The sequence below is a fragment of the Pipra filicauda genome, unplaced genomic scaffold (genome assembly GCF_003945595.2).
Source record: "Pipra filicauda isolate LSUMZ 115617 unplaced genomic scaffold, ASM394559v2 scaffold115_size4368891_pilon, whole genome shotgun sequence".
Lineage (NCBI taxonomy): Eukaryota > Metazoa > Chordata > Aves > Passeriformes > Pipridae > Pipra > Pipra filicauda.
Window position 1 is genome coordinate 695,951 of NW_024103607.1, and position 27,428 is coordinate 723,378.

Consider the following 27,428-nt stretch of genomic DNA (forward strand, 5'->3'; position numbering starts at 1 on the left):
TCAGGCACAAATGCAGGTTTATTTACTGAATATTGACATTCCAAATCAGTTTCCCCAACAGAATGGAGCCCAATCTCCATTTGACAGACAGGGTGATTTCCATATTCCTAAATGTCACACTTTGGGACTCAACAAGAAACAGGACAACAGAAATTCAGTGAAGCTATCGAGTGGGCAATATTAAATGTAGAAGACAATCTTTTAAATTTTTTAATTATTAAATGTAGAACATTGTATTTTAAAGGCAAGAAAAACAGATGGCACCAAAGTCAGCTGTGATGTAATCAGATACAATTCCCATTCAGTGGGGATGCTGTCTCTACTTTCAGCTAAGCTGAATTTGCAAAACAAAGTTACTATTGTGGCAATGAAGCTCTCACAGCACGCTGAGTTCGAACAAAGGCGGGCTGTGAGCCTGCATTTATTTGTTGTCATCGGGAGAAGCAGAAAGGAGCACAGAGCAGGTGGCAGCTCCTCCTGCTCAGCTGCCCCAGCAAGGGAAGCAGGCTCAGGCCCTGCTGCATTCCTGAGCAGGTGAGATTGGACCGCGGACTTAGAAATGTGTTCTGATTCTTTAGTCATTGTATTTTGCAGAATTACCATGAGATACATGCTCGATTCCAGCAGGCAGTCTTCCCTGAAGATACTGCTGGCAGCTCCCATCCCAAAGCCGATCCCTGCTCCCACAGGTCCTGCTGGCACTGCCCGAGACGGCCATCGGCACAGAGAGGGGAAGCTCAGCGACGGCGTTTCCTCTGTTGGCAGGATGCATTTCTTTTCCACTCGGGGTCACACTTTAGCAGAGAGCCTGCGGGCAGCGCTCCCGTGCACCCTGGACGCCTGGTGTCCCCGGGCTGCCTTGCTGTTCCCATGTCTCCTGACCTGCTTGTGGCACGCGTTAGTTGGCCATACAAGTGTTAGCTGGCTATAGAAATGGTCAGATCCTGCTGTCGTGGCCAGTACTTTCTACTGCCCCCGTCCCCCCAGGATGTGAAAGGAATAGACGCCAGTATCTGCTGAATAAGATAAGTTGTCCCAAGAGTTCCTTAACTGAGATGAAACTAAAACCAAATGATTCTCTAGCAGCAGTTTTACTTAATCTTGAAGTAATTTTGGCAGCTCACTTATGTAGCTTGATATTAAAATTCTTCTTAACCATATTTTTATCTGCTTCTGAAGGATACAAAGCAGCATAATAACATCTTACTTAATTTTTCTGGACTAGCAGATGAAAAAATAGCTGAATATTGCATCTCAAAATCATAGTCAAAATCTTTTTTCTTTTATTCTATTTAATGTTTAGTATCTGGGAAAATACAATAAATAATTTTTCAGTCTAGAACAACTAGATGTTACGCTTACTAGTAAAATGTTCAAAGAAGATGAAAAAATAAATTAGTATCTTACTATTTAACTTCAGGGATAAAGCAGGTCTCAGTTTTAGACAACTGAGAAATTTTCAGCCATGAAAGGCAAATGGAATGTATTCTGCCTTTCCATAAACAAATGGCTATCATTGAAACCAATAGAAGATATACATACACACACACATATACATATATATATATGTACACGTGCCTGCATCAGAGGGCAGAATTTGTCCTAGATCTTACAAAATGGTAGGGCGCAGTTGACATCCATGTGTGTTTAATTTTTTAACAAATAGAACTGCAGAATGTTCATTTTTCAAATCCCGTAACTGCAACTTATATGAAACATTAGCATATAAAATATCATCACTGTACAACCACTTTTTTTTTTCAAAAGCCAGTGTCAAAACCATAAAAAACAGCTAATTCATTAAAACCAGTGCTGAGGTTTGCGTTAGCTTTCTTCTATTTTAAGCACAAGAAATCGATTAAAAACTAAAAGGCAAAAGTGGCTCAGAAAATGACAAACTTTACTAACACTTATCTGACGCTAGAGTTAATTCAAAAACAATGTAAACACAATGAGGTACAGATACCAATGGTCATTCCTCACAGCTCTGCAAACTGTGGGCCTTATCCTGCAAACACCACTGGCTCCAGACTCCAGAGCTTCCTCCCAGGGCCAGTCACACTGAGTCCAACCACAACTCCCTGCAGCAGCCCCTGCTGCTGCTCTTTGCAGGAAGGGGTCCTGTGACCCTCATGTCATGCACCAAAAACATTTAAAGTGCCTCAGATTTCAAACTGATGCAAATTTACATTTCATTTCTTTAGAGCTGAAAAGGTGAAATAGCTTATGTAAAGTCTTATATAAATACTCCTTTAAAACTGTTAGAGGTTTTATATTTCAAGGTAAATATAATAAAATATTTGAACTGCTTTTAAATTAGGCAAATAGCGTTTGTGCTGCTTTTTGTAAAAATGCAACAATATTCCTTTGCTGTAAGATATTTTATATATTTCCAGTCACTCTTCCCTTTATTTTACAGAAAGTAAGAGGCAGAGCTATTATAATTTTGTTGGTGCAATTGCCTGTGAAGTTCTGAAACAGCCCAATGGATTTTTTTGTCATGACACTGAATCTTAAATTCATCCCTTTCCACAAGACTTTCCTCCAGCTTGTTTTATTCTCCTTCTTCAGTCTTCTCAGCTCCAGCTGAATTATCTGCCTCATACTTTTTATCAAGAGCATCTTCAAAAGATTTCCCACTGCAGTCATAGGTTTTACTTGTAGGTCCCATATGTGTTCGGATGCGAGCTCCTGGCTGGTATAACTGCATGGCTGGGCGATCCTAGAAGGAAGGAGATGTGGTTAATGCTCTGAGAAACCCATGTGAGACACATATGTGGGATTTTAAAGTTTTGAATCTTTATGAAGAAAGTAGATTTTGTGTTAAATTACTTTACAATTCATAAGACCCGGGAAAAAAATGGAGTGTAATGAAAATTGACTGAGTATTCGGTATTTATGTTGTTTTATAACACTATTCTTGGGAACCAAGCATTTTGAATAAATGAAGAAAGCTGTAAAAATTAAAGATCCTATAATACATTTGACATAAACAAGAAGAAATACTGCACACAATTATGAAACATGGTATTACAGGTAAAACAAGAAAAATGTTGCTACTTTCACTAACATCAACTGAGAACAACAATAGCCTGTGCACTTGCAACTCTGCAGATGAATGACTGTGGCAGGAGAGCCCTCTCACCCGTGACAATGACAAATATTAAATACAAGCATAAAAGCCCAAGATAAGCCAGAGAACAATTTAGCAGGCATAGCTAAAAAATTATCCTCAACTGATCATCAAGTATTAGCACAATTTAAACATGCAATGCACATTTGAATTATACACATCAAAATAAAAATTGCATAGTTATTGCCCTACTTCATCATGCCTTCCCATACTGACTATGAGAGCAGGGAATTCATGCACTGGTAATAAACAAAGTAAGTAAAATTTGAGCATGGGCAGATTCTGTGAGTGACCCAATCATACACATGCTGATCTGATGATGGGAAAACGGAAGAAGGAGCCAGTTTACAAGGAAAAGACACTTCAAACCTGCAAATGGTGAAGCTCTTCATAGCTCTTGAGATTACTTTTTATTCTTGAAACATACTGTTTAGAAACTCTGCTTAAGAAGTCTTTTACTATTAAGAGTATTTTACTCTCACAAATACCAATTTTTAATGTTATGAAGCAACTGAAAGCTCACCAAAACCTGAGCTTTTTGATCAAAGACTCATGTTAAGTTTAGCAAACAGCCTATTTGAAGACAGTGGCAGAGCAGTGAAATTTTCCTACATTATACTATACTAATTTCCAACGGCCATCATAATTTGAAGTCATTCTGGTCTTTTGTTCTTTCATTCTTTTTTCTCATTCACAGCATGCATTTTCCCCTTTCCTTTCTTTTTCCTTCACCTTTGTCTTTTTTTGCTCAACTTTTTTTCTCCTTCTCTTTAAACCGTATGTCAAGATTCACTATTGGGCTTTACAACCAGATCATTCTAGTTAGTGCATTGTAGTGTGGTATAAAATGTGTAACATATACCTTTCTATATCACAAACAGCTGCATAAAACTAGATCCTCTGACAAGCAGTGCCCATTAGAAAGTTTATGATAAAGGGCCCAAACGACTTTTCTTACCACAGACTCCATAACCCACAGTTTGCAGGAAAGATGGCACAATGTTACTTACACTGGACATTTCTCATTTACTAATTAGTTCTTACAAACTTCAGAAAGAAGCTCAATCTCTGACTGAAAATTTGTGTTGGCATTGTCAATTCTATACCTAAGTTGTAAAACTAAGGTTTACAACTAAACTTTACAACTAATCCCCTAATCTTACCTAGGTGATAAATATCCTAAGGAAAAAGGTCACCAGACTGCACAGTGCTTATTTTTTTTAGGGAACAAATCTAGAACTTGAAGTGTGGACTAATCCAGAGACTCAGCGAGCTACCAGAAGTGTGATGCAAAGAAATAAAAAGCAGGCAGCTTCTTAACTCTTGCCAAAAGGCCCCCAAGACCCACCACCCAGTTCCAAGGTTGCAGATTAATTTGCCAGATTTCAAAAACACCATGGCAAGCATGAGGAAGACTGTTTTTCCCATCTCCCTGTTTCCGAATTAGCCATTTTTTGCAGTTTGAGCCACTGATGTATGTGGAAAGTAGCTGATGTGGATACGCAGATAAAGTTCACCCATCCTGCCCAGCTGACTTTTGCATAAACAAAGAGTGAGGTGCACCAGGCTGTCTGTGTTTGCACCAGGTGACTTCCTCACACATACAGTGAGTCCACTTGGACTTGCTCTGTGCACACTCCATACAGACTCATTCTGCACCTGACCAGTCTAATCTTGCCAGCCTTAGCCCACATCACACATCAGTCACCTGGTTTGAAAGAAGAGTTTCACGTGCAGAATAAATTTCTACCCGAAACAGTGTTTCAGTCATCTTTTGTGGAAAATCCAGGATCACAAGGGAGAGTGAATGAGGGTCACAAGGAGAGCCACACCCTGAAAAGACTCTGGCACATCCATGAAATCGGACAGCCTGAGAAAAAACGATGCCCATATGTCTGGGAGACAATAAGGGACAGCTCTACTACAAACCCTGCTACAGGTCCTGCTGGCACTGTTTTTGCATCTGCTCTTTCCCTGACAAAAGCTATGAGGATAAATTTATCCAAATGAAATGACAGCCTTTTCCTACTGGCAGGTATGCAATACTGAAGAATTCACTCATTTACACCCTCTAAATACAACGGTCTCTGAATTAGCTATGTAAGTCCTTATAGTTGCTCTACCAAGCAATGCCTGGCAAATCCAAATTTTAATTACTTTATGAGCTGGGTAATGGAAGTACATTTTTAAAAGACTAATATGCCACAGTTTTTAAATTTCATTACAGATCAGAAGTGTAACAATTTTTAATACATTTATAAAATGCAAGGCTCCAAGAACAGTGTTCTAAAACTGATAGGGTTGAAAGGAAGACAGAAAGTCGCCTATATATTGTGAATATGAGTGAGCACAGACCTGTAACCTTAACTTATTTTAAGTGTTGTCCTCTGACAACAACCCAGAATGAAGTCTGGGTTTTACTAAAAATGAGATAAAGGATTTCTTCCTGAAAAAGCATTATCATGCCGAGTTTGCAAAAGTTAAAACCTGTGATCTTGAAGCATATTTAACTAATGAAAGATTATCCTAAATGAATAAAAGAACCTTATTTCTTATGCGCTCCTTTTTGGATGCCATGTCATCACACTTGTCCTCTTTACCCAGTTTGTCTACTGCCTCCACAGTGAAGCTGTAGTTGTAGTTCCCTTTCTTTCCTCTGTCTTGGCTGTATCCTTTCCCCCATTTCAGATCTTCTTCATTCCTTCTCAAAAACTTGTCAAACTCATAGTGAGTTCTATGCTTTCTGCCATCATCCAATCGATACCTTTGTCTTTCAGGTTCTTTTTCTCGAAATCTTCTCTCCAAATCTCTTTGCTCTTTGTCACTATCATTTTGTGACCTAAGAGTATGCATAAAAAGAAAGAAAATCCAAGCAATTAACAGAAAAAGAAGCTGCTGAAGGAGACAATACAAAGCCTGCCTTTAACAGTAAGTAGACATGTTATATGGCAAGGTTGCTTTCTTCTCATTAGAAAGGGGTTATATGCAATTTTGCTCAATGTCTCAACCATGGATGTTCAGCCCTTGACCATGCATTCAGTTCAGAATAGCAGACAAAGCTTCGCAAGCAAAATCAGACTTTTGTGCAACTGTTGTGGGAGGCCCATTCTTCACTTTCTATCCCTCTCTGAAATCCTATCAATAGTTCCATGCTGCATTATTAGCTCTTGTGGCCTGGTCTTGCGGTGAATCATGCATATAAGTAATCCCCTGAACAGGAACATTCAAGGCTGGAAGGAATTGTTCAGGTATCCTGTATCAATTTGTAAAGTTTTATGACTCTTAACAATTATTCACTGACATTGGAACTTGCAGAAGACATTTGTGAAAATGGATACTTATGTTCTAGGCTTTTGTTTATTGTGTCTCCAAGTAATCTAGCCTGCCTTTGCATATCTTATTTAGGCAAAAGACCATTACATTACCACAACGTAATACTCGATTTCTGCTATGCTGCAATGGGTTTATATTATAAAGACTATCTGTAACATTCATCCTGTCTGATAAAATTCCCAGCTTTCTTATTCACTTCATTGTTCCAGTTCAGCAAGCAGGTGCTTCTCTCATACAGCCAAACTGCAAATAATTAAGAAAGATTACAGAATAGGTTGAACTTTAAAAGGAATAAATACAGGCAGTTCTTTTTATATATTACATATGTATAAATACTTAAAATAAACTGAAAGAACTGAAAAAGTAAGTTACTTGAGGATGGAGATTTTCTAATGGTGTAGTGATCAAATAGTGATATGCTTCTTATTTAGAATTATTTAATATCAATAAAAGTGTATCTTTCTATATCACCTTTTTTATTTTTTAACTAACAGAACTGTGAAACTTGTTAGCATCTGCCATGAACTTAGGCATTGGTGGGACTGCTAAGACAGAGGCCCCATCTCAGGAAGTGCTGGAGGTCACAACAAAACCTGAATGAGAGGTAAGTTATTCACTATTTCAGCAGACTGAGCTCGTGTCAGCATAACACAGTCACCAAGTGGAAGCAATGTCCCAGCTGTCACAGACACCTGAATCAATCAGAATTACAGAAATACTGTATCTGTAGCCTAGATACATATATATAAAATACTATGTTAGTTCTCAAGGGGTATGTGGTTGTGAGTTCCTTTGTTTCATGTTTAATATGCTATTCTAGACACTAACTCTTAGTCCTAGCAAGGGTCAGGGCATGACTTTCCAAAAAGTCAAAAAGACCCCCTTGATTTGTTGGTGTAGCATTGCTTGGTACTTGTCTCTTCCCTTGCCTGTTACTGTGGGTGAGGAAGGAATGGATGCACCTGGAGGTAGGCAAGTGATAGGGACACAAACTCCAGTTCAAGAGTGGTTAAAGTAGCTTCCTAAAATTCAGTCATAGTGAACAGGCAAGCAAGAGTGGAAATGGTGGGATAAGCAAATACAAAGTATAGGTAGAAGAGAAAGTTACGTAGCCAGAGAAAGAAGAAATTAATGGAAGTAAAGGGAATGGAAGCATACTTCTTTCTGGTATAGTTCCAAATCTGTATGTGATCATGTACACTTATGCAAATACTGAGATTTCGCTTTGTGGTAGAAACCTATTGCTACCGAGCCTTAAACATGGTTTCAAACATACAATTCGATGTCCTGCAGGTAGAGTTGGAAATTACAGTTTATTGCTGATTTCTGAGTCAGTGACAAAGTAGTTTCAACTTTAAACCTTGATCCAGCTGAAATAGTTCATAGCTTGCTACCTACCCACTAATAATCACAATGAAATGAGCACTTGGAAACACAAGGTAACACTGTGCAAGTGCAGCCAAAGGGATTCTGTTTAATGCCTGGAAAATCTACATTAATGCCTTATTAAACTTACAGGATCAATTGTAAACAATGTTATATGGCACCACCAAAAAGCTTACTGCATAAAAAGCTAGGGCAGTGGTGGAGTCACCATCCTCAGAGGTATTTAAAAGACCTGTAGATGTGCCATTTAGGGACATGGTTTAGTAGTGGACTTGGCAGTTCCAGGTTAACAGTTGGACTCGATGATCTTAAGGGTCTTTTCCAACCTAAACAATTCTATGATTAGTAAACAACCAACTTGCCCTTGCAATTGTTTCTGTTGAGCCTGTTCTGTTTCCTTTGTTGAAGAACATCAACAAAGGAGTTGCTGAATATTTTCAATTTCCGTTAGAGAACAGGACATGGAAATTTTCAGGAACTTCCAGGACATACTCAACATAAGGAAACACTGAGCCTATGCTTGAAGTCCTTAGTCAGAAACAAAAAAAAGGATGAATAATGCAAGTAGGATATTATTTGTGACCCATTTATTCAATTAGTAAATTCAGTTATTTTATTTTCCGGTGTTCAAAGTTTCTTTATTGTTCTATTTGTCATTAGGAGAACGTTTGCAGCTCCTACATACATCTCATAAAACCTGAGAACATATGTGGACAAAAGTAAAATTTAAACTGCTTAGAATAAGCAGGTAACCTGCAAGGCTCCCAGAGCATAATCACAAACTTCCTGTCAGATTTTATATGTAATACCTTAGGTAACTTATTAAAATGCTAAAGTTTGTCCTTCTGTACTGCAAAGCACTTTTGAGAGCTTAGCCGGAAAACTCAACTGAGTTTTATTCTGAGTTTTATTAATCTTTGTTATGTATCTTACATATCTTATGGGTGAATCCTGCCTGTGATGAGACACACGTACCAGGGGACAAGCAAGAGAACCAACTGCTGAAAACACTTGTAAGATGATAAATTCCCAGGCCACACCAGTAACAGAGCTGAGCTATGCCCCTTGTTCCTACCAGCACAAATGTAATACAAAAGGCAGAGGAGACAGAGACAGCCTTTTGCACGTACCTATCCTAAGGCTGTCACTGACACCACAACTATTCTGCCATTCACTCATTTATCAAACACAGTTCTATGTTTATTGCAGCAAACCCAAGTGTGAAGGAAGAGTGTGGCACCTTAGCCAGTTTAGTCTTTGACATCAGTAATGGAAGGAGGGCCTTACCTGAGCTCTTGATGGGGAACAGGTGAAATGACAATGCAACACTGAATGACTTTTCACGCAGAAATCCTTCCAATCTGGGATTTTGTAGCATTTCACAAATATCAAATTGCATCCACTAATACTGCCATCAGGTCAGGAAATTATTACGAAACACCTTTTACCGAAAGGACAGTAAGAGATTTGTTCACACACAGAATAAAATCGGTTCTCTGGGGATAGAATATCTTGTCAATGCATCATTTATATTTAAGCCTTGAGATCAAAGCATTTATGATCTAAATTCAATTATAAAATACAAATATTACTTACTTTTCCTTAAGTTCTTTTAGTGAACTCTCCAAAGTCTTGGATTTTATACTCCCAGATCCAGGTGATTTATCCCATTTGTTTTCCTCAATGTCAGCTTCTTCACCTTTTTCTTTGTGCTTTTCACTGGCCAGTTCATCTCCTTTTTCAGGTTTCTTGAGAAGCTAAGAGATATTTGTTTATATTATGATGTAAAATTATTCTCCTCTGTTGTAACAGACATTTTAACAGGTATTAAATATATCAGTAACCTGCTAAGATTGGAGATATTTAAATACTAGGGATGTATTTTACAAAGTATAAAATTTAAAAGTTATTTAGAAAGGGCAGTTTACTTTTGCTAAGGAGTGACAGTCATTGACAGGCATTCAATTGCACACTTATAAATATGCTGAGAATACTAAAGAGAGCACTTACCTACTCTTCTCTCCTGAGTTTCATATACAAAGACATTATTATGGTCTAAGGTTTCTTAGAAATCATGTAACAGAGCTCAGTGTCATTGCCAACAAAATAAGAAGCAGAATCTCTACAATACTACAAAGAGTAGGATTAATACTTCACTCCTTGAAATATTATATATAAAATGTATGTCACATGAATTACTTGGGATAGACTGGCACGTAGAAGTAGGTGCTTAGTACACCCTGACACAAATACAGACCGAGTAAAAAATTATGATACTAGCAGAAAAGATCTCATTACATTTTCACCTTGAAGATAAGAATTTTCAAGTCTTTTCCTTTCAAAATAACCCACACAGGGCTTAAGCAGTGGCTAGCATTACAGGAACAATCTTTACAGAAGGACCAACCGTCTCAAACTCTTACCCTATTATCAGGACTAAGCAGAACATCTCCTCAGTCTTTTCAAGCCACAAGATTTTCTGAAACAAGCACTGCTTATTCTTCTCTAATATTTAAAATGTCTATAATGTTTCTATCAGGAAATATTTTCCTTTTCTTTCAGAGACAGAACTAGCTTTCGAGATCATATCACCCCTGATATGTCATATATAAAGGTTTTTTTTGGACAACCAATTTTGGGTAATATATTTTAAGGATTAAGTCCCTTTTCTTCTGAACTTCTAGAGTGATTTTCTTTATGCCTAAATATGAAGAATATGTAATTCACCTTCAGAATTTACTGGTTTTATACTTTCAGGTGAAGGAAACTGTTTGCCACGAAGAAAAGAGGAAACGAGTCCACAGTTCTGTGGCTTCTCAGCACCACAAGATCAGGAGTCAGTCTGTGTGTCCTTGCGTTACGCTACAAACTCTTATACAATTTTCCTTTTCAAAATGGCCTATAAGGCTCTTCCAATACTACAAAATTTAGTTCAGATGAATACTTTTTATCTATGTCATCTTATACAAATAAAGTTTTATCGGTTCCAACTTCATAGCACAAGATACATCCTCCTAAGTGATGTCTCTAAAATCCATTCATATTCTTGCAAGGGAGCACAGCCTAAAGTTAGCATGACTTTGTTATAACTTGGTTAAAGCTTTAATACTATTAAATAATTTAACACTATTAAAATACATCAGTTCTTGGCATAAATACAAAAAGCTCTCTGCACACATGGCCAGATGGAGATTTACATGACAGAAAGTTTTTAAAGCCATATTTCACAGAAACACAGAATCACAGGATATTCTGAGCTGGAAGGGACCCACAAGGATCATCAAGTCCAACTCTCAAATGAATGGCCCGTTCAGGGATAAAACCTGCAATAATCTTCCAACATGTTAGCACAGAAGAACTCGGTTGTCAGGTAATGCTGGCACAGAACGCAGCAGTACAAAGGTATCTGAATTACTTGCTGTAACTGCACCAGCACATCACTGTACCTAGGGCCATTTAATCACACTTTCAAACAACACTACTTACTTTACATTACTCTCCCTTGCAGACAAAACTGGTTTGGTGCCTCCACACTGTGCTGTCATACACTAGATAAACACTGAGATACCAAAGAACTTCTGAATAACTTCAAAGGAAGAATAATCTTTTTTTTATTATGGTACCTTGATCCTTATTTCTTTTTCAGAAATTTTCTTTTGCTTCTCCACTTCTTTCCTTTTACGTCTTTCTTCTTCTCTGCGCTTCCTCTTCTCTTCCTCCCGCAGACGTTTCTTCTCCAATTCTCTCCGCCTTCGTTCTTCTCTTTTCTCTTCTCGTATTCTCTGAAAAGTTCAAAATGATTAATTGTAAATTGTCCAATGGAAAACCACGTGAAACATAAATGTTGAACTTCAGGCAAAAGTCTGAACGTACCTGCTTTTCTAATTTTCTATTTTTAATATATTCCAAAAGAGGTGTTGTTCTTCTAGCTAAAACACAAAAAATTTGTGATATAGTGTTCAACTCCTAGAATATGTACTCATTTCTTTATTTTAGTACTAACCCCCTTTTTTCTAGCTTTATCTGAAAGGGAGCTAAATCATGGATAAACCTATTTGTTTCATGTATTTTTGAAAGCATTACCATCATTCTGCTTTAGAAACACTTTGTTGCTTTTTTTTGCTGTTAGCGTTAGAAGCAACAGAAATAAATTGCATGATTATTTAATGTTTAATTAAAGATCCTATCTTTATACCATATCTTTTCAGTTCAAGAGAATGGCTTTTCTCACTTAGAATGGTTATTTCACCAAAAAGGAAAGAAATGTGTTCAGCATCTTTTCCTACTTTTTACTTTTGTACATCAAAACCTAGCTATATTGTTGTTCACAAACAGCCCACATTACTGTAATCTCACATAGCATTTTTCAATCACAGATGTCAAAGTACGTGATGAAGGAAGCATTTTCAGTCTCATATAACATTTCCATTTACCTGACTTTAGCATTCCCCTCTCCTTGCAAAAACAGGAGGAATAAGAGATAAGTAGTTTGTCCCAGGTTACATAATGAAGTATCAGCAGACTCAATAAAACTCTGGCTTCCCAAATAACAAATAAAACGTCTCATTTACTGGATCACACAACAATTCTTATGTTAAAGAGCTGTCTCCACACTCTAAAATCAAGTCACCCGCCTGAACCAACCCCCAATTCTACAAAATATTGGAGAACATCATCAAATTTTTCATCATATACAGCATTTATGACTGTCAGTACTGAATTCAGACTTGAATTCATGTACTTCAAGCTGTGAATAGTTACAACAAATTTTGTCAGTCTTAGGTGTCCCAGGGTAGAAAATGCTTGCTACTTGAAATTGCTCTACAGTTACATTAAGGATTCTCCCTCAAACCAGAAAAAAACTGCACTACTGGAATGCGTGACAGGATTTGGAAGAAAAAGGAAAAAAAAGAAAAGAAAAAAAGAAGAAATTAAAATAAAGTTTTCAACAAATTTGAAATGGCATAACCAAAGTCTGGACACAATTCATATCTCAAAAACATTTAAATCTTTTTGCCTTGAAAGTCGGAATATGCTGGAGGCAACCCATTCATTAATAAGGAAACTTTTTTACGCAGTTATGAACAGACTGATAGGAAGGCTGATAGGATTCAGTATTTATTTTTACCAAATATCAATGTTTAAAAGCAACAACCAAAAAAGATTGTTGATTTGCCATTTTCCTCTCTCTATCCCTAGACTTCCCATGCTGCCCCACCCTCCTCACATGCCTATACTTTCTTGCAAGTGTTAGGTCCCCAGAACCCTCCCTTCCAGTCCCTCAGATCTGCAGCTTTGCCTTCTCTCTCCTGCCCCTGTCTGAGCAGTGTCTACCTGTGGGCACTTCTACACGCTGAAGGAGATCACAGATTTTAACTGGAAGGTCTGGGCAAAGGATAAGCTGCACTGAGAGCCCAGAACTTGACCCTAGTCATGACTAAGGCTGTGGTGCAAGAGGTTTAATGAGAAAGTATAACTTCAAGTTCAAGGGAGAGAGGCAGTGTAATGAGTATTATCAATAGAGGAGGGAAAAAAAGAATGTTTATCAAACCTGACTCTTACCTATCTTATTTATGGTCCTTAATATGAATAAAAATATGAAATATTTTCTTAAAATGTTTAAAGAATTTTAGAAGAAAATAAATTGCTAAATGAAGTTTTGTGTCAGCAAAACTTTTTACATTTTATCTTGTTCTCTACAAACAAGCCAGAAAAATGAGCTTATCTTCATAATGTTACTGAGAAAATCTCTTTTATATCTCTCTGTCACACTGAAACTGATCAGCTAACCCATCTGACATAATGCATAAAATATGTTGCTTCACAGTAACTCTACATGGAGAAATGCTGAGCATACGAGGCCCAATTTTGCCAGCGAAGTCCTGGGCATGTCCTTCATTGACATCAGTAGGAGTAGCACCTTTGCAAGTCGACACACAACTAAGCCCTTACATAATTTTGCTATAAACATGTTACAGTTTTGAATGGCAGAAATAATAAAGCAACTAATTTGATTCCCTGAGATTTAACAGAAACAAAACACTAAAATTCTTAATGTAAATCTGCCTTCAGCCAATATTGTTATTCTGAAATTTGCAAGTCTCAAGACTAGTAATTTTCACTGATAGAATATTTTAAAGTTAAAAAATCTTTCTTGAAATTGTAAACTTTTTGGAAATCATAAATTTCTAAGAAGATTTTGACTGCTTTTACTTTTCTGTCAAATACTAGGGAAGATTTGGGGTAAACAAATACTGTTGTGTAACTTCCCTATCTAGAACAGGAATAAACAAGTTTTATTATCTAAATGTCCATACTACTAACATTTCCATTTCCTCTAAATTGTTTTAAGTTCCAAATGTCCCTAGTTAACTCTCAAACAGTAGTAACAAGTGACAGGACAAAAGGAAATGGCCTCAAGTTGCACCAGAGCAGGTTTATACTGGGTATTAGGAAAAACTTCTTCATGAAAAGATTGTCAAGCACTCAAACAGGCGCCCCAGGGAAACAGTGGAGTCACTGATCCTGGTGGTATTTAGAAGATGTGTAGACGTGGCACCTGGGGACATGGTTTAGGACTTGGCAGTGCTGGGTTAATGGTTGCACTTGATGTTCTCAAAGGTCCAAAGGTCTTTTCCAACCTAAATGATTCTATAATTCTAATCAAAAGAGGTGTCTACTTTTACACAAAAGAAATAACAGCAAAGGTCATTTTTTTTCCCTACTCAATTGTCACACCTAGGGAAAGACTAAGTGTTCTGCATGTTGTCACTTGAAGATACAGCACATCAATATTCCATGTCATCCTGAAAGCTGCATACCAGCACTGAAGATTTCAGTGTTGACCTTACTTAAAATTCCCCACGGGACTGTGAAAGTCATGCTGCATGCATACAAAAAACAAGGTGTTGCCTTACTTTCAGAGCTTTGCCAGAATTTTGACCGTGAGAACAAAAAGAGACCATTTCATGTTTCTTAATAAAAGCAGCTAATATCAGGGATAAATTTTTAAGTATCCAGCTATTTTATATTTTAAAAATAAATCTTTCATCTATTAATACATCTGTAAGTATTCAGAATTATTGAGGAACTATTTCTGAAGCCACCGCACATGCAAAAGCTCAGGTGAAGCCAAGTGATTCCAGGCATAGAGACTTAAGAGAACAGATAAAAACCCCTACTACTTGGCTGGATAACAAAAATTTAACTGTGGTAATCTAAATCTGTTAGACTGAACGGGTCAGTTCTAGCAGGTTAATATAAAAGATATTTAATACTCTCAATAATAAGAAAAATCAAGAAAACAGACCAATAAGTTCCCTTGTTTTGGCCTCAATCTCTCCCAAAAGAATCTCAGGATTGGCACAGATTTTCTCTTCATCAGCACAATAACTCTCTAAAAATTTCTTATATTCTGGATCTGTGAAGAAAAATTTTTGAATTATATTAACACTTTGCAACGCATAACAGAAATGAAATATATTTTCTACTGTGATGCCAAGAAAATATGTTTACCATCTTCAATGCTCCCGGCTTTGGCATCTTTCTTCTTCAGCTTCTTTTTTGAAATCTTCTGGAATGGAGCAAATTCAACCACTGCAGGATACTCCAAGCCTTAAAAGAGATCAAACCTTAATATTCTGATGGGGAGAAACATTCCCTAAATTCATGTAAGATTTCCAAAACTCTTGAAACATGTGTTGAGCAGTCTTACTTGAAATCAAAGGTAACTGTTTCTACAACTACTAAACTTCTAATGAAAAGTTACACACAGAGGTATTTTACATTGAAACCAAAATAAATTTATATTTTAATTACATATAAAACATTAAATATTTTTGGATATGCTAATAAGACTGTCAAAATGAAGATTATTGTTATACAATAAAATTCTTGTATAATCATTTTTAATTTCCTTCTACTTATTCACAGATATTGATTAGAAAAATTTACCTCAAAATCTCAGTCTGACAAGTAATTAAGTCCTACTGGGAAATTAATACGAAACTGCTGAGTGGTTTCCTAAAGCTTCGTTGCCTAAAGGCTTAAAAAATAAATAAATGCTGGGTAATATGCAATAAAACAATATACCATCTCCTTTCAGAACAGTAAAACTCAGCATGTAGAATTGTGTGAAACTTCTTTTTTTCTGTTTATGATGGACAATGCAACTTTCTGCCTGTGTTTGTTGGCAAGGATTCTTTGCTTTGAATTCTGCCTTAAGTACTGGATTTTTCTTTGGACTGGAGTCAGAACTGCGTGTAGTTTTTGAATTTCACCTGGCTTCCACTTCCAGCAGGTTCAAGATTACACTTAGCTCAAGTCCACTGAAAATTTGTCTTAAATCTGCCAGAACATTTGTTAACCATATTGAACCTGCTAATCCTTGTTTCATTTTTACCCTCATAAGTGCAGTGCCGCCACAAGTCTCACCAAGGGCACCTGTCATCAAACCTTGTGGTCTTTATTTGCACAAACAATCCTGCCAAGCTGGCCAGCTGTGTCCAAGTCAGGTTTTTTTATTTCCCAGAATATTCAGGACTGAATATTCTGGCTTCACTCCAGCATAACACTGAAAGACCTGCTGAATTTAGGCAAAGTCAAGTCTTAGGAGAATCATAAAAATAGCTTCTTTCTGTTTTTTCTTCTTAAAACATCCAGAATTTGAAATCCAGGAATCACACACTGTGAGGAATGTGTTGTTCTCCATCTCTACAAAAACAATCCAAATCTGATGGATGTCAGAAGCAGATAAAATATTTCAGGTAGGAAATGCTGAAGAGGAATTAACAAATTTGACAGAGAGTTTCTTTAGAGATCAATCTCTAGTAAGAGTGGGCAGGACTACTTTTCACAGGACCACTGCAACACCAAGTGTACAGCATAAACAATGTCTATCTAAGAGACCCACAAATCTCAGCCTATTTTATAGAACCTACGCAATTTTTTACAGAAGGTATGGCAAGGTATGGCAAGGAACTACTAAAGTTCTGCTAACCTACATTTTGTCAATGGCAGTTTCACACTACTATAGGAGACCCGGGTTTATCCACACCATTACAGACTTTCTCTACCGCTGGGCAAACTTTTGCAGATTGAACATTTTAAAGCTGGCAATCAATTATGTTGTTCTTGTTTTTGGAACTCAACTCAAGATGTCTGCAAAGGCCCTAAAAATTCAAGCTTGACATGTCTTAAAAGTGGGCAACCGAAATGTTGAAGGTTTCCTCTTGCTTTTACAAAACAGGAGTAAGTGGCATAAGTTTATCTCACAGAAACACACCGAAGACGTAACAATTCATGCTCACAATGTGTTCAGTTCCTGTTGTGGTGAACTGTGAAGCTTGCACAAGCTAATTGTCTTAATAGCATCTTGATAATGTATTGCCTAAGGTATAAGAATGCACATAAAGCATGCACACCATAGACAAGCAAGACTGCATGGACAAATACATTTTGCACTTTATTATCAAGTGCTAAATTTTAACATATTTTAATGTAATTAACTGCATATTGAGGAAAAAAGCAAGCATAATTAGCAAAAAGGAAGTAAAATAATGTTCTAAAATGGTATATGTATATATATATAGACCTAATATCTTACAAATAGTCCAACCTTTATTGTCAATGAAGACATAGCCATCAAAGCGATCTCTAAAAAGAAGGATGTCCTCAGGATTTCTAAAGTTAATGTATGCTCTTGAGTAGAGATGAGGATAAAGGCTGCAACAAGAAACAAGTTTATTTCTATTATTTATTATTCTGTTCAGGGCTAGGGAAAAGGTAAAACTAGAAGGATCTCATTTTAATTCTCATCTTCTTTGAGAAACTGTTACCTTAAACAGTCTTTACATGTATGTATCTAACTATATATGACAAAAAGTAACTTAACAACTGAGTTCTGTATGCAACTGTGAAATTTATTCTGAACTGAAACAAATATTTCTAGTTTGTTTTGTCTCCCTAATTTCCAGAGCATACACTTCCAATTGTGCAGGATTAAAACTTGAATATTTCATGATTTCAGAGACATGAGTAACAGCAGTGCTTTTGGGGAACTTCTTGGGCATGCTAAAAAAAGTCTTCTATCAGTGAAACAGGCAAAGGTAAGTAAAAGACCACAGTGAAGGGGCAGTTTCCAAGCTGCAACCGTATTTAAATATATGTCCACCTTTAAGAAAGAATAAATAGCCTAATACTTGGCAAGATAATCCACTGAATTAAACGCAAATAAATAAACTCCATGTGCTATCATCCCCATGTTATCAATATACAATGTCTAGTTGTGAAGAACAGCTATTCTGAAAATCCAAAGAATTTCTAGCAAAGGAAATGGGTACTTACTTAAAATAATTTTGATTCTTCATGATAGAATCAAGTGGCATAGATCCCACTCCAAGAGTAAATATTTGACGTGCCTGATAAACACCTCAGGGCTGGCACACCATAACCACAATGAAACAGGCAATTTAATGGATTAGCACTCATCAGCTAAGTTATTGTGAGCCATGGCCTGTACATGCTTTAAACCTCTGCAACTGTGATACAAAACAGTTTGGCTTAAACTGCCTTAATGATGGCTACATGTTACATCACATTTTTGAACAAATCTTAACATAAGCCCATAACTTTAAATACCTCTGTTCATATACTGTTGTCATACACCGCCTGCCTTCAGACCAACTCACCACCAGCAGCAGGAGACAATAAACATACACAACTGCAACTGTATTTCAATCCCATAGCCATTTCAGAATCAGATTTCACAAGTGAGAAAGAGCAAAATCATGGGTTGGCTCACAGGAATCTTTGCATGTGGCAGCTCAAAGCAACACTGTTGCCAAGGAATTTTTTATTTTTAAAATATGCATCCATATGGATTCCACTTCCAGTATTAGAGGAGACCATAAAGACCACAAAGAGACAAATCATTGTCAATAACCAATGATTTCGTAAACACACCAAATTTGTGTTTGATTTGTGTTTGCAGCCAGGAGAAATGTTTAAAAAAACTAGAGGGCTTTTTTCATTTAGATGTTTTGCAAAAACCAGCTACAGACTGTTTCTACAGCATCAAGAGGATAAACTCTGTATTTCTAAGGAAGAGCAATTTTATCAATTTATACCTATTTTGACATTCTAGGATGGGAACAGAGTGAACTATAAGCAGGTAACTGCAAAAATGTCTGCTAGGGCATGGCCAGTGCTGAAAGATGCTACAGTGGCTGCGGAGCTACTGCCAAGATACAAAGCAGATGTAGCAAGCCAACTTCTTTCTCATTGGCTTCAAAGAAAAAAAAAAGGATGAAATTTAACACTTCTTATAATTATTACATACAGTTAAAAATATATTTTAAAAAGGCACAGGAGTGTAAGTAAAGGAGGGAACTTTATTGTGTCAATCTATAGCTGCGCTTGAAGAAATGTCTCTGTGCTGACTAATGGCTGCAACAGTGAAGAACCTTCTGATAATTGGCAGCTCCCAGAAAGAAGTAAACTTCCTTCTCTATCACATTAACAGGACTATGCTTATGTTGCATGTTCTTTGATGTTTAAATTAAACAAGGCCCGATATTAGAGATTGATACAATTGGTACTTGAAGTGCTGAAGGTTCACCAGACAAAACCAGGAATTTTGAGGCAGCATTATTTTTCAGGCACTTCTCGGCCTCAGTGCACAGCAAACAGCTTCATCATATAGTTGGATTTTCTTTTTCCTGTAGTAACTTAGAACCTTATGGTTGGACACATAATCATAATGAAACAAAACTGAAAAAACACGAGTTATTCCTTCTTTGTTTCCTTTAGTTGGTATATCAACACCATCTCTTTTATCTGCTTTGGCAACATATGTATTTTTCCAGCTTTTTCAGCCTAATCGAAGTGGGTATCTTTCAAAACAGAGGAACATTTGATATGGTTATTAAGCACTTATTAGTAAGAAAACACCAGTCTGAAATGTATAAATGGGACTCTGGAAAGCCGAGATTTAGCATATATCCTGCAAATATGGGATCCAATGTTATTGCTATACATTAATATCTTCAAGAACTTCATATGCATCAGCAGAAACATACAAAAATATAAAAGCATGTGCACAGCAGGATATTGATGTGCACCACAGCACAGTAAAATACAACTCTCTCTCCATTATTGCTGCAGTGTATCAGGGTAGAAGGTTGCAGAAACAGAGCTAAGACAATGCTTAGCAATTGCAGGTTCCGTCTCTGATGGAGCCACCTCTGGAAGTAGAGAATTGGATCGTATATGCGCGCAAGTTAGTTGTCAGAGTGCTCAGTGTGTAAAAACCTCACCACTGAGTGTTTCAAACCCTTGTCATAGACTTCTTACCCAGCAAAGTGTGCAGTGTGCCTAAAAAAGTGCATAAAATTAACATTCTAAGTGGGATGCTAACTAAACCTAGCAAATCGGAAATTCTTAGCACTGGCCTGCATACAGAATATGCAGAATATGCTCCGGGTTTCAGACACCTGACTTCCAGCTGCCACTCCCCACACTGGATTCCCTCTTCACCTATCCACTGAGAACTCACCAGCATGACCATGCAGCAAAGAACGCACAGAACTTCTTCAGAGGGCCACAGGCACTCTGAGGCTAATGATCTCTCCTAGGAAGAAACACTCCTGCTTTACTTTTGTTCTTTGTATTCAGCAGTTATTGGCTAAAATACTTTTTTTGCTCTTCAGGATTTTGCCTTCCAGCCAAGTTCTACAGAAGGGCCACTGAACACTCTGTGTCTCCTCCTTTCTTGAAGTGTCTACCAGCATAAATTTCATTCAGGATCTGAAATTTAGTTTTATAATCAGACAGCTGGTTCTATTTTGCCATATGTTTGCTGTCTATAATGCTGCTTTCCATCTGTATAATGTTCTGCACAGATGCACAGCACATGCTGGCATCTCTGGGACATCACTTAGAGCAATCTCTATGGAAACAGCCCAGATGAGTCTGACTGTACACATTTCTTCAGTCCAGCACACTTTTTCTTTGTTTTCTGCTCTGCGTTCAAGGGTATTCAATCTTTTAAGTTACATTTATTTCTATAATAAATATTTAAGTCAATAATTTCTCTAAGCCTTTTTCTAGTAACTTGAACAACAAACACATTCTAATTGTTTACTTCTTCTACAAAGTATCTTTTAACACAGTTGTGTAAAAAGACTGGTACACAGGAAAGCAATTTTGAATAGTTATCTACAGTATAAACAGCAACTACAAAAACAGCTATCACATCTTAGTGACTTACTTATCAACTTACAAATCATGGTGGTTATATGTATATAAACATATATACTTACATGTGTATAAACACACAGATACCTACCTCTAAATTTTGGAGTGTCAAGTAACTCCTCCATTCACTTATATAACAATTGATGAGGTAAGTCATCATCTACATGGCCTGGTCAAGCTAAGATCCACTGGCATTTATCCTTATCACCTTCTGTGGTCACTCACATAGTGGATGCAACTGACATAATCTTAAATTAACTTAGTCTTTCCTTTTCACAGTTTTAATGAGCACAATTTGCCTGGCAGAGAAGCAGGAACACTACAGAATTGTGCCAATCAAAGCCTGTCAATGATTCCATCCAGAACACAGTAGTGGTGGTTCCCTTGAAGCTCTAAAAGCATTGCCCCTTCAATGCTGCAGTTCCTGGGTGCAAACCTCCACCCTACAGTGTTAATGCTATATACCTAAAATAAACCTGAGCAAAATGATGTGAAGAACCTACAGAGGGAAAAGGAGTGTGCTTTGCAAGAAGCTTTATCACACTCTGTGACACATAGCATGGCACTATTTGACCAGTTTTTATGTAAGCCAAGGTCCTGTTCAGATCTCTTTATTTTATAACCTCACACTATTATTGACTCCCAGCACTCAATGCCAGTCCCAAGGGACGACCCAAGTCCTGTAGGGCCAGAGCTCAATCACTTGACTCAAGTTTTAGAAGACTCAGAAATATTTACCAGTGGACAAAAAGAAAGAATATCTGGAAAAAAAGTTAATATTTGGAGTCTGAGCACAAAGTCTGTGAGGAAGGCAGAGTCTTTATTATCAACTATAAACAGTGTTTTGTGTGTATTTTGATGTCAATATGTAAGAGAGAATAAACGTAATGCAGTGAATTGGATGAATCTGAAAAATGAACAAAACACAACACAAGTAATTTTCTGAAATGATTTTACTGAAATGGATGGAACTGAAAAAGCATTATACATTATTAATGACATTAATCACATGAAATTTTAATACGTTTTACAGCTTGTCTATAATAGGACGTGGTAAACTTAAACATTTATGATATAAAGATGTTAGAGAGATATTAGAAAGATAAAGATTGCAATAACAGAGAAACTGGAGTTGATATGCCTATCTTGTCTGTTTTCTCCTCTAAGGTGAGATGACCTTAGAAATAAAAATGAAGAAACAGCTACAGTTAGACCTCTCTAGTTCTCCTTCTAACAGCAACTAAGAGAGGTTGCTTAGAGAAATTTTATTAAAAAGGGGAAAGTATACACTGGCACTTCACCCAATACATAATTTCAGTTACTTGCAGCCTAGGGACTTTGTAATACCAAACTTGTATCCTGTGTTTAAAAGGTTTTCATAGATAAATATTTGTCTAAATAAGAATTTGTCTAACTGCTCCTGAAGCTTTTCCAACATCCATCATTTGTGGAATAAAATTCTGACAAGTTCTACAGTTTGACAGAGTGTTGTGTGAAAAAAAAGACTGTACAGAAATATGAATGAGCTCTTAGAAACTTCTGTGACCTGGAGTTACACAGGATGTGGTTAAATTGAGATGTTACAGCTCTTAAGGCAAATTTGTCTGGTTCCACACCAAAACATGTCTGTCCCTTTATCTTTTCAACAAACAGATCCTCTTCACTGAGTAGCTTCTCCAAATCATTCTCATTAGGTGACATGAAATTTCTTTTCATCTTCCCATGGGTTTATTATTTGTTCTCTGAATTCTCTGGATTGGCTGGCCACTATGCATATGGTATAGGATCTAGGAAAAAGCTATTCAGTGAAAGAGAGCACATGCCCACCTTGTCCTATAGCTCTTCCTGTTAGTTGGAATGACGTGAAGACACATCCAGAGGGTTTGCTGAAATCGTGTGAACTGTCCATAATATGACAGATTAACGCAACACAATGTTTTATACTCAGAAAAGAGTTCTCTGCTGGATAAGAGGAGACTGATACTCGCTACATTAATCTTGTCTCTAACTTTTAATTTTGGGATGTTTCTTGTGTATTGTAGACTGTGTGAGCATGTAAAGAGTTGAGTCATAAACAGATGTACGTGGCATGTGTCAGCATCAGAACAAAGGGGACAAATGACATAAGGTGATCCTGGGCCAGGCAAAGGACAAATAATCAGCCAAGCCAACACTCTGCAGAACTGCAGTGAAATGCCTATTTAAGCTGTGTAGTTTGCTGAAAGAACCTATAGCCATACAAACCTCATAAAGGTAAAGCCATTCTGAAAAAATACATCTTTTGTATGAAAACACATCTTTTAAGAAGCAAGATAAACAAAAAAGTGACTATGAAACAGTTCATGTTGAAAAATTCAGACTTATATGAAAACATTCTTTTTTCTAGTGAGTTTAAATTTGTGAAGGCAGAAGAGAATAACATGACAAATTACACAGCATAAGAGAAAAACTACAGTATCTTTCATTGGTAACGTAACATAGATGCAATCAAACGAGTGGACAGCAAGATTTTTGAGTACTCCAAATTTCATCACATAAGAGAGAAAATGAAACTTTATATACACAGCTGTTGTCAGTGCCTTCTCTTTTCTAAGGTGGTCAACTCCCCCTAAATTCTTATGCCAGCAGTTTTTCTGGAAAATTAAAATTGTAATTTTTTTTAACTGTTTCCTGGAATTTGTGCAGCTAAACGCACTGAGAACTGACACTCTTCTTCAGAGAATTTTTGGTTTGCTTTTGATATTTTCCCCTTATCAAATGAACAGCTGGGACAGAAGCCTTAAAGAGACCCATTTGGAAATATGGATGACAAAGTTCAGAAGAGAAATGTAAGGAACTACAAAGACTTTCAATCAGACTAAATACTCCTCTTTCCTAACTTCACATCCTTTGTAGTTTTAACAGAACAGCTGAAGCACTTACTATTTTGTTGCTGCACTAATGTGCAACTATTTAGGTGGGTTGGGAACTGTCATAGTTTTGCTAAATAAACATTTGTTTCTCCTTGATTGTGGAACTGACTCTGAAAGAACCATTAACTTCAAAAGTTGGTCAGCAATAAACATCCAGGATCCCTCTGCAGTCAGTGGAAAGAACCTGGTGCAAGTGGAGGGTGAGTCATCGCACAACAAGATACAAGAAGATGGATCTTATACTTTAGTTTTTCAGAACACATGCAGATGTGTCATAAATGGTGTTTTGCTTTTTTAGTGGTTTAAGTTCCTTCTCTTCTGGAAATTGATTTATTTCAAAGGGAATTGTATTATACCACTGTGATACAGAATTAATTATATAAACATATCAGCAATTCTGATTTACTGTAAATCAACCACTCTATTTTTTTATTTTTGCATGAGATAAAAATTAATAAAACTGGATTATTTGAAAAAATGAATTAAGTAAATACAAAAATATGTAAGCATACAAAGAAGCTAAGCTCAAATGGCACTCATGAAAACATTCCGTGATTGTTTGCCCTAGACTGAATCTTTCCCACAGCCAATAAAATAGTCTGTTGAAGTTTATCAATGAAAGTTAAAAGAAACATCAGGATTTCAATTATGCCCTTCCATTTTAACACGGAATTTTGCCCTTCTGTTTTAAAATCATCAGTGTAAAAGAAACATCCAGGAATGCTCTCTCTGCATACGCAGCCACTTTTCATATATATTTTTGGTAACCCAACAAACATAATAAAAAGGGAAAAACCGTGATTTGTAATGGCCTGGATACCTTAATTAGGTTTTAAGCACCTGAAAACCTACAGAAACAGCTCATCCTCACCTGGGATCAGCAGTGCAAAACTCAAAATAATCATGGGCAGGTAGAGGATGTAGCTGTTCCTCAAGTTGTTCCTTGGTTAGACAAGGAGGAAGCCTTCGAATAACCACCTGCATATATAAAAGAAAATGGAAATTTATATTTGATCTAAACACTGTAGAAATGGATGGAACAAGTTCCCTCAGTTTCTACAAGCGTTGTAAAACTGAAGGGTGACTGACATATTCTGATATGCACTGCAATTTAGCCAATAATAAAGGATTTAAAAAAACCAAAAACTAGATATTGATTACATAAACTTTTGCAGTATCTCTTTCAATACAGCAGTATTTTAGTGCCCTCTGTGTCCAGGTGCTCCTGGCAGGGGCTCCAGAGCAGCCTCTGAGGGGATGCTGGGGCTGCCCCATGCTGGGCACAGCCAGCTTCAGCCAGCTCCAGTGGATTCAACCCAGGGAACAGCTGAGCCACTCAGCCAAGACTTGTGACTCTGGGAAGCGTATCTAAGAAAGGGCAGAAAAGGCTGCACAGCAGTGGGTGAGACAGAAGAGTAAGGGGGGAAAAGTGTGAGAAAGAGCCCTGCAGACAGCAATGAAGGGAGGAGGGGAGGAGGTGTTCCAGTGCCAAAGCAGAGATTCCCACACAGGAGATCATGGTGAGGCACGCTGTCCCCCCACAGTCCATGGAGGATCCCATGCCACAGCAGGTGGAGATGCCCTGAAGGGACCTGCAGCCCATGGAGAAAAGCCCACACTGGAGCAGGTTTATCCTGAAGGACTGCAGCCCACAAAGGAGACTCATGCTGCAGCAGGTCATGAACAACTGCAGCATGCAGAAGGGACTGTATCCCACTGTATCCCATGTCAGGGCCCCATGCTGGAGGGACAGAACATGAGGAGAAAGGAGCAGCAGACAGGAGCTATTATGACCTGTCTGAAATCCCCATTCCCCATCTTCCTGCACTGCTTGGGTGCAGAGGAGGTAGCATCTGGGAAGAAAGGGGGAAGGAAGGTGTTTTAGTTTTAATCTTTGTTTCTCACCATTCTACTCTATTTTTTTAAAATTAGCAATAAAGTAAATTAATTTTCAGCAAGTTAGAATCATAGAATATCCTGAGTTGGAAGGGACCCACAAGGATCATTGAGTCCAACTCCTGGCCCTGCACAGGACAACCCCCATAATCACACCATGTGCCCAAGAGCATTGTCCAAACACTTCTTGAACTTTGTCAGGCTTGGTGCTGTGACGACTTCCCTAGGGAGCCTGTTCCAGTGCCCAATCACCCTCTGGGTGAAAAACCTTTTCCTAATATCCATCTAAATCTTCCCTGATGCAGCTTCAGGCCATTCCCTTGGGTCTTATCACTGGTCACCATAGAGAAGGGATCAGTGCTTGCCATCCCACCTCCCCTCATGAGGAAGCTGTAGGAAGCTGCTATGAGGTCCCCCCATGTCTGTTTTTGCTGTGATGGCACGTTGTAAATTATCTCCCTGCCTTTATCTCAGCCCTGTGAGTTTCTTTTATCATCTTCTTCCCCTGAAGGTAGGAGGGAGGAGCGCAAGAGCAGCTGATTGGGGGTCTGGCAGCCACCCAGATTCCACCCACCACACTCAGGTAAACTGCCCAATAATAAGAACAAGGAAACTGCATAGAAACCTCTGGTAGAACGATGTCTGCACACAAAGTAGTAAAATGGCCATCAATGGCTTCAGGCAATCTATTTTAATTTTTTGAATATTTTAATACCTGAATTTAACTTGACTTATATAGTGATTTTCAATGCTTCAGTTTCCAATTAAAAAAAAAAAAAAGGGAATAAATCAAATCTCACACTTCTCACAGAATCACTGAATTTTTAGGGTTGAAAGGGACCTCTGGAGATCATCCAATCCGACCCCCTGGCAAGGCAGGGTCACCTAGAGGAGGTGACACAGGAACGGGTCAGGTAGGTTTGGAATGTCTCCGGCGAGGGAGACTCCACGACCTCCCTGGGCAGCCTGTTATACTCTGCAAGTATTATCTAAAAAGTGCTCGAATAAAGACAAGGAAGAGAACAGGAGCTGCTTTACCACAGCAATGGCTAGCTTTGACTTCTTTAGAATTAAAGATGAAATGATTTCCAGCATTGACGCTGGGGATTCACAATACTCCAGGGAATGAACACCCGTTTTAAACACCCCACTGTGCTGCGACCCGGCTCGGTCTGTGGAGCAGGGATGCTGCCTTCGCCCCGCTCCCCCCCGCAGGCCCCGCTCCCATCTCCCCCCGGCGCCGCCGCCGCTCCCCCCGCGCGCCCCCTCACTTTGCTCAGCGCTGTTTTCTTCTCCTCCCGCAGTTTACCCGGCGCCGGGTGAAGCAGCGGCGGCGGCAGCGGGGAGGGCGGGGAGGGCGGCGGGGGGTTCGGCGGAGCGTCTGTGTCGCGGCGCGGCGACTCCCGGCGCGGGGGGGTGTCCATGGGCCGCTGGTCACGGCCGCCGCCCCGCAGCGACCCCAGCCCTGACAGCAATCCCGGCCCCCGCTCCGACCGCATGGAGCCGCGCCCGCA

The 27,428-nt window shown here is 38.2% G+C and overlaps 1 protein-coding gene across 4 annotated transcripts; it reads right to left on the reverse strand.

Moving 5' to 3' along the window:
* On the reverse strand, window positions 1–27,428 carry UPF3A (UPF3A regulator of nonsense mediated mRNA decay). 4 transcript variants are annotated; one of them, XM_027743414.2, is made up of 10 exons: window positions 27,186–27,428; window positions 24,890–24,996; window positions 17,469–17,575; window positions 15,368–15,466; window positions 15,162–15,272; window positions 11,726–11,781; window positions 11,476–11,634; window positions 9,449–9,609; window positions 5,898–5,972; window positions 1–2,722 (listed from the first exon to the last, which is right to left on the reverse strand). In XM_027743414.2, exons 1-10 carry the CDS (start codon window positions 27,411–27,413, stop codon window positions 2,383–2,385), a joined length of 1,443 nt encoding a protein of 480 aa, XP_027599215.2. In that variant the 5' UTR covers window positions 27,414–27,428; the 3' UTR covers window positions 1–2,382. The 4 variants fall into 4 exon arrangements, with proteins under 4 accessions (XP_027599215.2, XP_027599214.1, XP_027599217.1 ...); XM_027743413.2 differs by having other exon boundaries at window positions 2,418–2,722; window positions 5,678–5,972; XM_027743415.2 differs by having other exon boundaries at window positions 2,556–2,722; window positions 5,734–5,972.

Excerpts from the sequence above, each read along its gene's own strand:
- UPF3A (XM_027743413.2), bottom strand. The coding sequence starts at position 27,413 with ATGCGGTCGGAGCGGGGGCCGGGATTGCTGTCAGGGCTGGGGTCGCTG. Across the intron at positions 9,610-11,475 it reads AAAAAGAAATAAGGATCAAG|CTTCTCAAGAAACCTGAAAA; the intron begins GTACCATAATAA and ends AATATCTCTTAG. Across the intron at positions 5,973-9,448 it reads CTAAAAGAACTTAAGGAAAA|GTCACAAAATGATAGTGACA; the intron begins GTAAGTAATATT and ends GCATACTCTTAG.